The 12,028-nt window shown below is 38.0% G+C and overlaps 1 protein-coding gene across 1 annotated transcript; it reads right to left on the bottom strand.

The window, feature by feature from the left end:
• Window positions 1-465: 465 nt before the first annotated feature.
• Window positions 466-9,200, bottom strand: G6PC2 (glucose-6-phosphatase catalytic subunit 2). Its single transcript, XM_015110260.3, has 5 exons — window positions 8,943-9,200; window positions 7,948-8,057; window positions 5,854-5,965; window positions 3,709-3,824; window positions 466-2,922 (listed from the first exon to the last, which is right to left on the bottom strand). The coding sequence occupies exons 1-5, from the start codon at window positions 9,074-9,076 to the stop codon at window positions 2,411-2,413; spliced, it is 984 nt and encodes a 327-aa protein (XP_014965746.3). The 5' UTR covers window positions 9,077-9,200; the 3' UTR covers window positions 466-2,410.
• Between the last annotated feature and the right edge of the window lie 2,828 nt (window positions 9,201-12,028).

Genomic DNA, 12,028 nt, shown 5'->3' with positions numbered 1-12,028 from the left:
ACAGCACCGTGGGGTGGCTGAAGATAGCTTCTCCATGGAAATGCAGAAGGGATTTATGGTAGAGTCAATCATTGCAGCAGAATTCCCAGGCTATGAATGCCACAGTTTCCCCAGGCCTTGGTGAAAGCAGGCTGAGATTGTACTAGGATGGAGGGGATGTACCAGAATCCTTCAAGACTAACAGTATTTTATGTGAAATTTGACAAAGGGCTTTTAAACAGGAATGAGATCTCTGACGTGTGGAAGATGTAATGACACAAATGCATCATGAAACGTGAAGGCATCTAAAGGCACAACATGGTGGGGCATAGGGTGGGACTGAACCAATGAACAAGGGTCATCACCTGAAGAATCATTCTTCTCTACTTCTTTCATCCCAAGTGTCCCAGCAACATGAGACAAATTTCATTCTTAAGCTATTCTTTCTTAATCCCTTAGCTTTTTGCTTTGGAATCACTGAACCACTAATATCAAGTTCAGTTCAGTTACCTTTTAGAAAGTTCAGTTGCCTTTTATAAAGAAAGCTATTAACTGTGTTTTGTAAAAGCAATGACATATACTCTATACATATACTTGGAAAGGGGTAATTAATACTTTGATTTTTTGAGGTTTGTTATACTCAGCTACTATCTTGTTAAGCAACAGTCACTTCAACTGTCTTATTTTCATTAATATTCATAGAATATTTAATATGTCATCTAAAATAATTAATATACTGATATTCTGAGAAGAGTTACATAAAACATTGTGGGGGATTACTAAGATATCTAGTAAAATCTGCCTCAAAATCCTTGTACTTGATTGAAATGACACAATTATCAACTTAAAGTCCAGCATTCCTAGATTCAATGAGGAAAAAACACCCTTACTGAGAAATTGTTAATATAATATTAATAGTCCATCAATAACAATTTTCTAAAAGAAAGCTATAGATTTTCATCACAGTTCAGGATACATACAGACTAATCCAGTTAACAGATGCAAGCATTTAATAGTTGGCCTGGGTTGGAGCACAACTTTGAGGAAGGCACCTAATTTCTCTGGTTTTGAAAGACTGGCTCCTAAAAATAAAGTATGGAGATGTCATAGTGAAGAGTTAAGTCTTTGGGGGTTGCATAATGTTCTATTAGAGTAAGTTCAGCAGAATTTATTGAAGTATTGGTGAGCACTACTATAAAACAGAGACCAGAAGTGAAGTAGAGGTTCAAATCCATACAGTAGCCTGGCCTGTTCTATCACCCCTGGACCCATGTGTATATATATCTGCAGCCATCGTTGGCCCCACCTAGACCCTGCATGTCTGTGTGGGGTATAAGTCAAAGAGGATGCAGTCTTTCAATGTCATTTCTGAAAAGGTAGCTGATTTACATGGCAGTCATCATAGAATCTAAATGAAAGCATTCATTCTTACTGATTTTTACCTTTTGTAAATAAAGAAACAAAAGACAGTGTAGGCCAACTACTAATACAATGGCTCAAGCCTGCAATCCCAGCATTGTGGGAGGCTGAGATGGGTAGATCACTTGAGGCCAGGAGTTCAAGACCAGCCTGGGCAAATATTTGGACGCTGGGCAAATATTTAGACGCTGGTTCTCAAAAAAATACTCAAAAATTAGCCAGGCATGGTGGTGCACACCTGTAGTCTTAGCTAATTGGGAGGCTGAGGAGGGAGGATCACTTGAGCTAGGAATGTGAGGCTGCAGTGAACCATTATCCACCACTGCACTCCAGCCTGGGCAACAGAGCAAGTCCCTGGCTCTACAAAGGAAAAACAACAACAACAAAAAAAGCATGTGCATGTGCACACACTCAAACACACAGTGCAATAGGGATATGTGTCGGAAGCCTTGGGTTCTAATTCCTGCTCCAAAGGTGACGTGACTCCAGCAAGTTCTTTTACCTAAGTAGGCTTCCACTTCCTCAACTGAAAACTGAGATTGGATATGGCTGTGTTCCCCACTAAAATGCCAACAGGAATCAGATGCAGCCTGGCCTTAAGAAGATAAAGGAATCATACTGGGGTTCCTGCTGGAATGCTGAAGACTGTGAGAAAATGGAGAGTCCTTGCCTCCTACTGGGGACTGTTAGTATGCAGCTTTGGTCAGTTGTCTCCAGCTGGGAATGCAGGCTCTGTGTTGTCATACTATCAGATTTTTCAAAAAACTACACAACTTCTGATTTTTATGTCAAATATTCTTGTTTTTAAATATTGGTAACTGAAGAACTAAAAAAAAAAAAAAAAAAAAAGACCAGTGCAAAGGCCAAACTAAACATCTCTATGGGGAATGGGGCCTCTGCTGCTATTCTGTGACGTCGGACTACAAGCTTCTGGTCTGTGCCTACTCTGTAGCTCTACTGGTGGATGGAGAAGGGTGATCTGTGACACTGAGCACTAACTCTAGGCACCACTCTACTGAATCTTCTTTCCGTTTTGTTTCATTAACATATGAACATAGTAGGGAATGAAAGTAACCAAAGTTAGGGGAATGGATGCACTTTTACAAAAAGACAGCACATAAAATAAATGCTCTTCCTGAGTCGAGATCTGGAGGAAATGGTAGAGGTGCAATGTGGTCAATGAGGTCAAGGCACAGAGCAACCGGAAGCTCAGTGTGTAGCTATATCCACCTCGGCAGCTCAGGAGGAACATCTCCGAGTTGACTGCAAAGCCCAAGCCGAAGAGGACCCCGAGGTTTCTCACGAGTCCAGCAAAAGGCGTGGTGTCAATGTGGATCCAGTCGGGGTTGGCACACCACTTTTTGGCTATGGGCACGGACCACAGTAGGTCAATGTTGAACAGTCTAAGAAGCAGGTAAAAACCAAGTGCAAACAGGAAGAGGAAGAGATTGGTCTTTAGGTATGTGCCCAGGCTGGCCGTTTGGATGCCTGGAGTGTGTTCAAAGGCCTCTGCCACCAGCATGCCTGAGGATTGGAAAGAGACACTGACGATGACTGTGTGCCCTTGAGCCCCTCAAGGATCATTCCTCTCTGCATTAAAGAATTTGCCACGTTTTCAATGACAAGGGGCTTTAGACACAGAGGTTCTATCCATTTTCTAAAGCCTTTTTTAGGCAGTAACTAAAAATGCAGGTTTGCCCACGGTGTTTTCATTATTCATACTAGTCCAGAAGGATCGTTCTGGAGTTGGTGGCACTGACTGACAACCCACTTTTTAGACAGCACTGATCTAGGTACTTGCAATTAACATTTCAATTGCCATAGCCAATTAGCCTTTGAAAGGTAACATGGTGCTGAACAGTGGAAACTGAGTCGTGGTGAACACTGCTTCAGGAATACAAAGCAGCTACTAAACGAAATCCGTAATCATGTAATAGTCACTTCACGTGTTTCAGAGAGAATAGCACAGTGTGCAGGTCTCAGAGTCATTAAGTTCCCCGACACAAGACTCAAGCACACTGTCTGAAGTGATGGTTTGGGAGTTAGACTTAGCTCTAATTTCACTTCAGAAAAGCCCATCTCATGAAGCAATTTGTGAATTTATGCCACTGAGACCGTGCCACTTTGTACATGGAGGCTATGAGAGGTGTGTTGCACCACATCAGCTCCCAGGGTAGCATTTAGTATCAGTGACTTCACAGAATAACCTCTGAAATTGGAAAGTTGATTATCGGGGAGAATCTGATACCCTTAAACAAATGAAGCTAAAGCTTTCAAAGGACACAACTAAGGGTAAGTGATCATATTTACCACCAATTACTCCAGGAATAACTTGATGAGGAAAATGTGTTGCTATGAATACTCTGGAGATGCAGACACTGATTTGAATCAACCAAAAAACACTCCAAAGAAATGACCAGGTCAGTCTGCGATGGAAGAATAGATACAAGTGTAAAAAGCAAAGAAACTGTATCACTCCTAAAATTAGAGGGGATGACATCAGATGATCCTTCTCAGAAGAATCTTCTAACTGTGACATAGCATCATGATTTGAGAATATTTTTTTTCAAAACGTTGTTTCCACATACTCCATAGGATGTGAAAAGTTTTAACAGAGATTTCTACATTTCTCAATGCATTAAATTTAACCAGTGCTATATGCTGAGATTTAATAAATGTTTAAAAGGAAGTCAATTTGACCTCTATGAAATAAGAATAATTGTTTTAATGGAATAGGAGAAATTCAAGTTTGGGGGAATTACTAATATCCAGATTGATCAAGGATGAACCATATATATTTTCATGCCCTGCCCTATGTGCCTTCACTCTCAACCTTTCTTTGCTTGAGGAAAACTCAGTAGAAAAGCAGCTACCATCCAGATGAAAAGCACATGAGCATTCCATCTGAGGCTAATTTTCATGAGGTTTAATTTCGCAGATTTTCAAAACTCCTTGTTTCTTGTTTTTTGTTTTTTTGTTTTGTTTTGTTTTGTTTTTGAGACACAGAAAATAGAGAACAGGGGAATTGACCTATAGGTTATATACTTTGGATTAGAAACAGCAATGCACAAAAAACATAAAAAATATTAAAATCCAAGCAATGCATGTCATTGGAAAAAAAAAAGTGTTAGCAGCATTGAGTTCCAGGAATCCTTGAATGGTTTGTTCCTGATAATCAGACTGAAATGTGGTTATATAAATGCTAAGGAACACAGAGAAATGAGGCTTTGAAAGAAGTAAGCAGGATATCAGTGTGGAAGAAGAATAAATAAGAATTTGGTAATGTAAAAGTAAGAAGCACACACTCAGTAAAATTTTATAGATGAAGAAAATACTGCAGTTATAAAAATTAAAAAGGAGTTATGAGAATTTTTTTCTTAGAAGAAACATATTTTTTCAGGTTTGGTCATTGGAGGCAGGAATACAGTATAGATAAAAGGTGAAACTGACCTAGATTCCTACTTTGAAAACTGTCTGTGAATAGAAAATGCTAACTTTTTTACATTATAACACCTTTTTACTATTGTTGTTTTGGGTTGGGTAATAAATACATTAAGGCATACAGGTCCCAGTCTCATTAGAATAAACTTTTAAGATACCAAAATTCCTTTAGTTGTTTGTTTTTTATATTATCCAATACTAATCTAAAAAGTGGAATATGTGATAGATCTTGAAATTTTTTTATTTTAGAAAACTTTTTAATCATGGTATATGTTATAGTATTTTTTTAAGGTTAACTTGCAAATCTAATTTCAAGTTGCCTAATTTATGGCTAAATTGGTACTCACGATTGTTTTAATGACAAAGTATTTCAGGAAAGAAGAGAAGGAAACAACCCAATTTCTAAACAACTGTGAGTAACCTTCAAGTTCTAGACCTTTCTAAACATTAAGAAACCTACTAACATTAAATCTACTAACATTCAAATTTAAGTTTGCTTCTAGAATGTTTTTAATTAAAAAGTTTGTGTACTCTTTAAAGCTGGAATATATGTTACTGAAATCAAAAGCATTGGCTATTCAAAGAAGGAAGCATAATTTTACTAAATAAACTGATGCAGTCAAGGAGAATGATGATTCTCAAAACTTCCTGTTAATTTTAAAGCAAGGGAATGTGCATGCAAAAATGTTTCCTCACGCTGTATAATTTTAGATGACGTATTTATGAGTTATCAAGATAATTATTGCATTTTGGAAACCCAGAGGCACATTTAGTAAGTCTTTCATCAGTTAAACATTTCCAACTTGAAAAGCGGAAATAGCTATGAGCTAATTAGGCTATTATCTTAAAGGAAAATATTAGTTTTCTATTCATTTTGTTATTTTGTCTATGAAAGAATAGAATAAGCACATTTTATTCATTGACTAAAACTGCACTAAAATTAATTTTTAGACGAGACTTTCTGTATTAAAAACTGTTGTATTCCAGTGTTACAGAAACTGCAGCAAGACTGACCTGTGCAGAGTGATAGAGAACTTATCCATCCCACAGACAGTGTGGCTCAGGGCAGCGGTTACCATGACATACCAGACACAGGACGAACCCATTGCATGGCCAGATGGACTTCCTGCAACAACAAAATGTCCGTCCATTTGAAAAGTGGTTAACTATCAAGATAAGAAATGAATAATAGAATAGCATATTCACCGTGAAAATTATGAGTAACTCAGAAAAAAATCACAAGACATAGGCTAAATATAATGTTTAGAAGTGGGTAGAAATAAGAAAAATTGAGTTACATTGAGCCTGAGAAACACTGTCTCAAAAAATTTTTTCCCAGATTTTCAGGTTCATTCAATTCCAGAAATCATATACTCAAGGCTCATTAAGAACTCAGTCTGTTGCACCCAAATCTGCCACAGCCCTACTAATTCTTCAATATTTAATTGTTTTTTAATTGACAAGAAAAAGTATTGGGTTAATGCGAAAGTAACTGCAGTTTTTACCATCGAAAGTAATGGCAAAACCACAATTACTTTTACACCACCCTAATGCTTGTATTCGATCTTCAATTGGCTTATTTTCCTTGGGCTGAGAAGTCAAACTCCAAAGGGTATCATTGCTATGCCTGTGATTTGCTGATTTATTTATAAATGACTGCTGTGTACTAGCAGTTACTTCTATGCCTATCTTGTGGCCACTGCAGTGAGAATCTTTGTTTTAAAACAGAAGATGAGGAGAAGCTGTAAAGAGGGCATTAATCCTAGCAGAAAAAGCCTGCAGACAGTAGCATTTCTACTTCCAGAATGTCTTTTCCATGCTACTGAATTTTTTATTAATCACTTTACTTAAATGTCCTCCCTGATTTTTCACCTAGTAGTTCACTCAAATTAAATATCTGTCTCTTATTTGTTAAACAAAGACAGACCTATTTCTTATCTGCAGAAAATTTCAGAGCCTTTTAAAAACTATGCCTAAATGAATTGGACATCTCCCAGAGAGATGCAGTCTTTCTTTCCTCTCTCTCTCTTTCTAGAAAATGTCTTATAAGGTGGAACACATGCCAGAAAGGGCTGGAATTGACCACGATAACATTTCAGTGGTCTCAAATGTTATCCAGCCAACCATTCATCCATTTATCATACTTCGGTTTCACAAAGATAAAATATGCATCATCCCTCCCCTGATGGAATGCCCAGTCTAGGCGATCAGATATATAAATAATTAGTTATATCATTTAGTGTAATAAGCGATATGACGTATGTATACTTTTATGGGAACAAAAAAGACATATTCAGAAAACTCATTAGGAATTTACACATTCTCTACTACCCTTAACTCTACTCAAAGTTAGTTTCGAAGGATGTCAATTGGCAAGAATGTTATGCTATGTAAAATGATGAGGTACAATATAGCACATTCCTATAAATTAAAACATGTACTTTTCAAATATATGTTTCAAAAAACTTTTTAAAACAGGCTTATAATCAACTATCACAATAAAGACTTTATACTCATACAGAATCTTAATTAGAATAAAAAAGAAGTGGCCCAAGAAGCCTACTTGTGTACAGAGAAAAAAAAATACGTTTTAAAGAGATTGTTCTAGGGTTAGAAATAGTCTTTACTGGCTATAGTAACATTGAGAAATCCTTACCTTTCTTACAAAAGACTTGACTATTCCTCCCTCATTCATGAGATTCTCAGAAGACCTATAATAACTTTGAAAGTTGCTTAGCAGCAGATAAACCAACATTTCTAAGATCTTAGTCTAGTTCCTTGATAATTTGTTCTAGTTAACTGTTTCTTGTTTTAGTATCAAGCCATTACATTCTTCTGAAAAGTAAACACCAAATATTTAATCATTTGGGGAGTTTTCTCCCAATCTACCCTTTCATAAATAACAAAATGGAATTTGAGGTGTCTCTTTTTTTTTTTTTTTTTGCTTTGCTTTCTCATTAGTAATTTTGATTGTTATGAAGTTTTAGCATCCTCACTCATGAGATTTTCTTTACTACCATATATAATATCAGTTACTAGATGATAACCCTGTGTAATGATTCTCTATTGGAAGACCTTCAGTAACTGGAGGCTGCCGTAATAGCTTACCTGGACCTGTTTCACATGTAGTAGGGAACTGTTCAAGGCATGGACTTGAGTGATTTGGGTAAATCTGAGTTTCTTGGACCCACCAGTAAGGTCGATGACCAAATAATATCCTGTATTTAAAGAATTATAAACATGCATATATATTTACATACACAGCTATTATTTAATTGGAGATTAGCAATTCTTTCCTATAAAACATGACTCAAGCACAGGGTTAATTGTGAAAGTTCATGATTAAGAGACTTTGAAAATACTTAGGTCCTGGTCTCTCACACATTATTAAAGGTGGTAGTCATTTGGGATTTTGGCACCCTGGTTTCCCATTAACATGGGGGCTTTTTTCCCTTGCAGGGAATGTCTTATGGGTGCTTTGGATACTTAGACTGGAGATATCAAAATGGTCTCTGGAATTATCAATGTGTTCATTATCATGCTGCTCATTTAAGTAATTCTTAATAACAGAATGTGTGTTACAGGGGCATGGGAACTACTTATAAGTCATTAAAGAATACATTTCTGGCCCAGCGCAGTGGCTCACACCTGTAATCCCAGCACTTTGGGAGGCCGAAGCCAGTGGATTACTTGAGGTCGGGAGTTACAGACCAGCCTGACCAACATGGAGAAACCCTGTCTCTACTGAAAAGACAAAATTAGCCTGATGTGGTGGCGCATGCCTGTAATCCCAGCTACTCAGGAGGCTGAGGCAGGAGAATTGCTTGAACCTGGGAGGCAAAGGTTGCGGTGAGCTGAGATCGCGCCATTGCACTCCAGCCTGAGCAACAAGAGTGAAACTCCGTCTCAAAACAAAAAACAAAAAAAGTATACATTTCTGTGCTTTTTAAAAGTTCTACTTATGAATCTGGTGTTTCAAGTTAACTGGTATGTTTGAAAGATTTCGCAAGAGAAACAATATACATCTGAAATGTGATCATTATGCCAAAGCCACAAATATAAGGATAAATCTTAGGAAAAATGAAATAAAACAGAAATCTTACCATTTAAATATAAGATTGAACCAATCCCCAATGACTGCTACCCATATCATCTTTGTTCCAACTGTCTGATTAAGCTGAAACCAAAGCGGAAAATAAATGAAAAAGATATTCTGGGGGTCTCCAATATTGGACATAAAATTTAGAAAATTGTAGTAAGCTCGGTAGTCCTTCTGCAAATGCTGAATTATGAGCACTCCATTCCTGTGAGGAAATCCATCTTGAAAAAGAGGCAATTCTAAACATAGAGCACTTGGAGCTGAAGTGCTCTGATTCCCACCGTTTTTATACCGTGCCTTTGTGGCATGTTGAGCCATTACTGCAACATGTGATGCTGACCATCTGTGGAGAGGGCACACCAGCCCTCCTCTGCTGAAAAGCTTATCTATTCATGATTTTAATTGGTGGCAAAGAGTGAAGTACCTGCTGATCTGTGGCAATTTGAGGGGGAAATTCGGATAGAAACACAATGAATTTCTTATGCAACCTCCCTTTTGAATTAAACAGTTGAATCTTGTTTGTTTGAAATTTTTTGTACAGTTCATTTCCTCCAAAGTCAGACATTAGCAATTTCTATATTTGGTGAAAAGACTTTGCAAATAATTATTGCATGTAGAATAGCCCATAAAGTGCTGCATTTTAATTTAAGATAGGCTGTGTCTCTCTACTTTATTGGGTCTTTGAGGAAAATGCTTGAATAAATGCCTGGGTATGAAAAATATATGATATGACAGATTATCTTCTGATCACTGATTTAAAATAAGAATCTTCAATTTTCTTTATCCAAGAGAATGATAGACTATATATGGAATAGGGAAAGAAATGTGTTGCTTTTTGACTATAAGACAAGCAAGCAGAAATGAAAGTCATTTGGCTAATAGAAATGTGTTAGGATCAAATTGTATCTTTTATTAACTAGAGAATACACTTGAGAGGAATGGGGAATGATTCATGTGACAAAGATAGGAATAGACTTCAAAGGGCTTTTGACCAGTCAGGAAAATGGTTTGTTGAGAACAGTGTTAAGCAGAAGTGGAAAGCACCAAACAAATGCTGAGAATGAACAGAGGGGTAGCACAAAGAGACTGTGGATCTAAGTCACAGGTCCACAATCTACGGCTGTGGACTATGACTAGACTATGGACCAGGGCCATGGTCCTGGACTATGGACTATGACTGGACCATGGACTATGGACCAGGGTAGACTGACAATGAACAGAAGGGTAGCACAAAGAGGCTATGGATCTAAGTCAGAGAGATGTTGGGTTTAGAGAACTGGACTGTGTCTAGAAGGATTAGTGGGAAAGCAACTAAGCCTCACAAGGGGACCAGTGATGGATCTAGGTAACCTTGTTATTTTATCATTCGGATTTTTGTCTTGGCTTACCATGGCCTAAGTAAAGACAAAAGACTTCAGTAGAGGCCTTCACAGGCTATGACTATCACTTTGAACTTCTCTTCGAATTTTGGGTCCCATCATTTAACAGCACCATTGTTACTGGGCTTCAGTGTCTATTGGTACCTTGCCTGGAATAAATGCATTGACTGACCATTAACATCTTTTGGGGTGCTTTTTAAACTGCCATAACTGTGTCCCACCTGAGATCATTTATATTTCTAGTGATGGAATTTGGGCATTGGTATTATTAAAATAGTTCTCAAGTGGTCCCAATGTGGTATAAGGGGCTTCAGATCATTGCGCTAAGGCAATCCATATAAGGAATTAGCCTTGACTAATTAGAGTCTATGCTTCGGGCTTTTTTTTGTTTTGCATATTCAGGTTCTATAATTTCCATAATCTCTTTAACGAGCCATGAAGAAGAGCATAACTTCCCTTTATTCTTTTTCTAAAAAGTGTTTGATCTACATAATTCATAATATTCATTTTCTTCAGAAATGTCTTATCCTTAAATCAGGATGTGAATGATATCAAATACATTTTGTTTTCCAATTAAAAATTAAACTTCCTGCTCTTCAACACCTCAGAGTCTGTGATTAGCCTTTCATCTATGGTAGTTAATTTAGAAAGATTGTCTCCCGAGAACTATCTGGTTCTGTAGACTGTGGGATAATTAAATGAAGCAAAAGCACCTTGATTTCTTTCACCCTTTAACAGCACCTACTAATCTGCTTATTCCTCATAGTTCATCATTTTTAGTCTTTTCGCATCTTAGCTTCTATGCATCTGTCAGTGATGCCTTCTCTAACCAGCATCCTCACCACTCCTCTGACAATGGTTTCTCTCAAACACTCTTTTCTCCTAGGGAGTTGTATGAGTCTGCTAGGGCTGCCATAACAAAGTACCAGACTGGGTGACTTACACAACAGAAATACAGGAAACTAGGAGTCTGAAATCAAGGCGTCGGTAGCATTGGTTTCTTCTGAGCCTGTGTCCTTGGCTTGCAGGTAACTGTCTACTCTTTATGTCTTCACATGGTCTTCTTGCTATATGGGTGTGTTCTAATCTCCTCTTTTTACAAGGATACCAGTCTTATTGGATTAAGGAAGATACTAATGACCTCGTTTCAACTTAATCGCCCCTTTAAAGATCCTATCTCCAAACACAGTCATTTTGGGAGGTACTGGGGCTTAGGACTTCAACATGAATTTGAGGGAACACAGTTCAACTCATAACCGGGATTTAAACACAATTTATAATAATGTATTTGTGACGAGCGTATATGTTTAGTATCTCTCTCCTGCACTACAGTATAAGCTCCATAAAGCAAGGGGTCCTGTCCACTTTGTGCAACAGTCACAAGCACAGTTCCTGTAACAGGCCTGTGTAGAAGCCAGTCGCCCATGAAGCTGGAAAAGCTCACATGGGCCCCTAAGATGGTGGGTTGGGCCAGGCACAGTGGCTCACGCCTGTAATCCCAGCACTTTGGGAGGCTGAGGTGGGCGGATCACCTGAGGTCAGGAGTTCAAGACCAGCCTGGCCAACATGGTGAAACCCCATCTCCACCAAAAAAAAAAAAAATACAAAAATCAGCCAGGCGTTGTGGTGGGATCCTGTAGTCCCAGCTACTCGAGAGGCTGAGGCAGGAGAATCACGTGAAACCCGGGAGGTGGAGGTTGCAGTGAGCTGA

This window comes from Macaca mulatta, chromosome 12, assembly GCF_049350105.2.
Source record: "Macaca mulatta isolate MMU2019108-1 chromosome 12, T2T-MMU8v2.0, whole genome shotgun sequence".
NCBI lineage: Eukaryota > Metazoa > Chordata > Mammalia > Primates > Cercopithecidae > Macaca > Macaca mulatta.
This window is presented reverse-complemented; position numbering and strand designations above follow the sequence as displayed.

What these genes read in the sequence shown, in the direction of transcription:
- G6PC2 (XM_015110260.3), bottom strand. Translation starts at nt 9,076, where the DNA reads ATGTCCAATATTGGAGACCCCCAGAATATCTTTTTCATTTATTTTCCG. An exon ending in TACATGTGAAACAGGTCCAG is followed by an intron (nt 5,966 to 7,947) that starts GTAAGCTATTAC and finishes TTGTTGTTGCAG; the next exon opens with GAAGTCCATCTGGCCATGCA. An exon ending in TATTCCTGGAGTAATTGGTG is followed by an intron (nt 2,923 to 3,708) that starts GTAAATATGATC and finishes TCCAATCCTCAG; the next exon opens with GCATGCTGGTGGCAGAGGCC.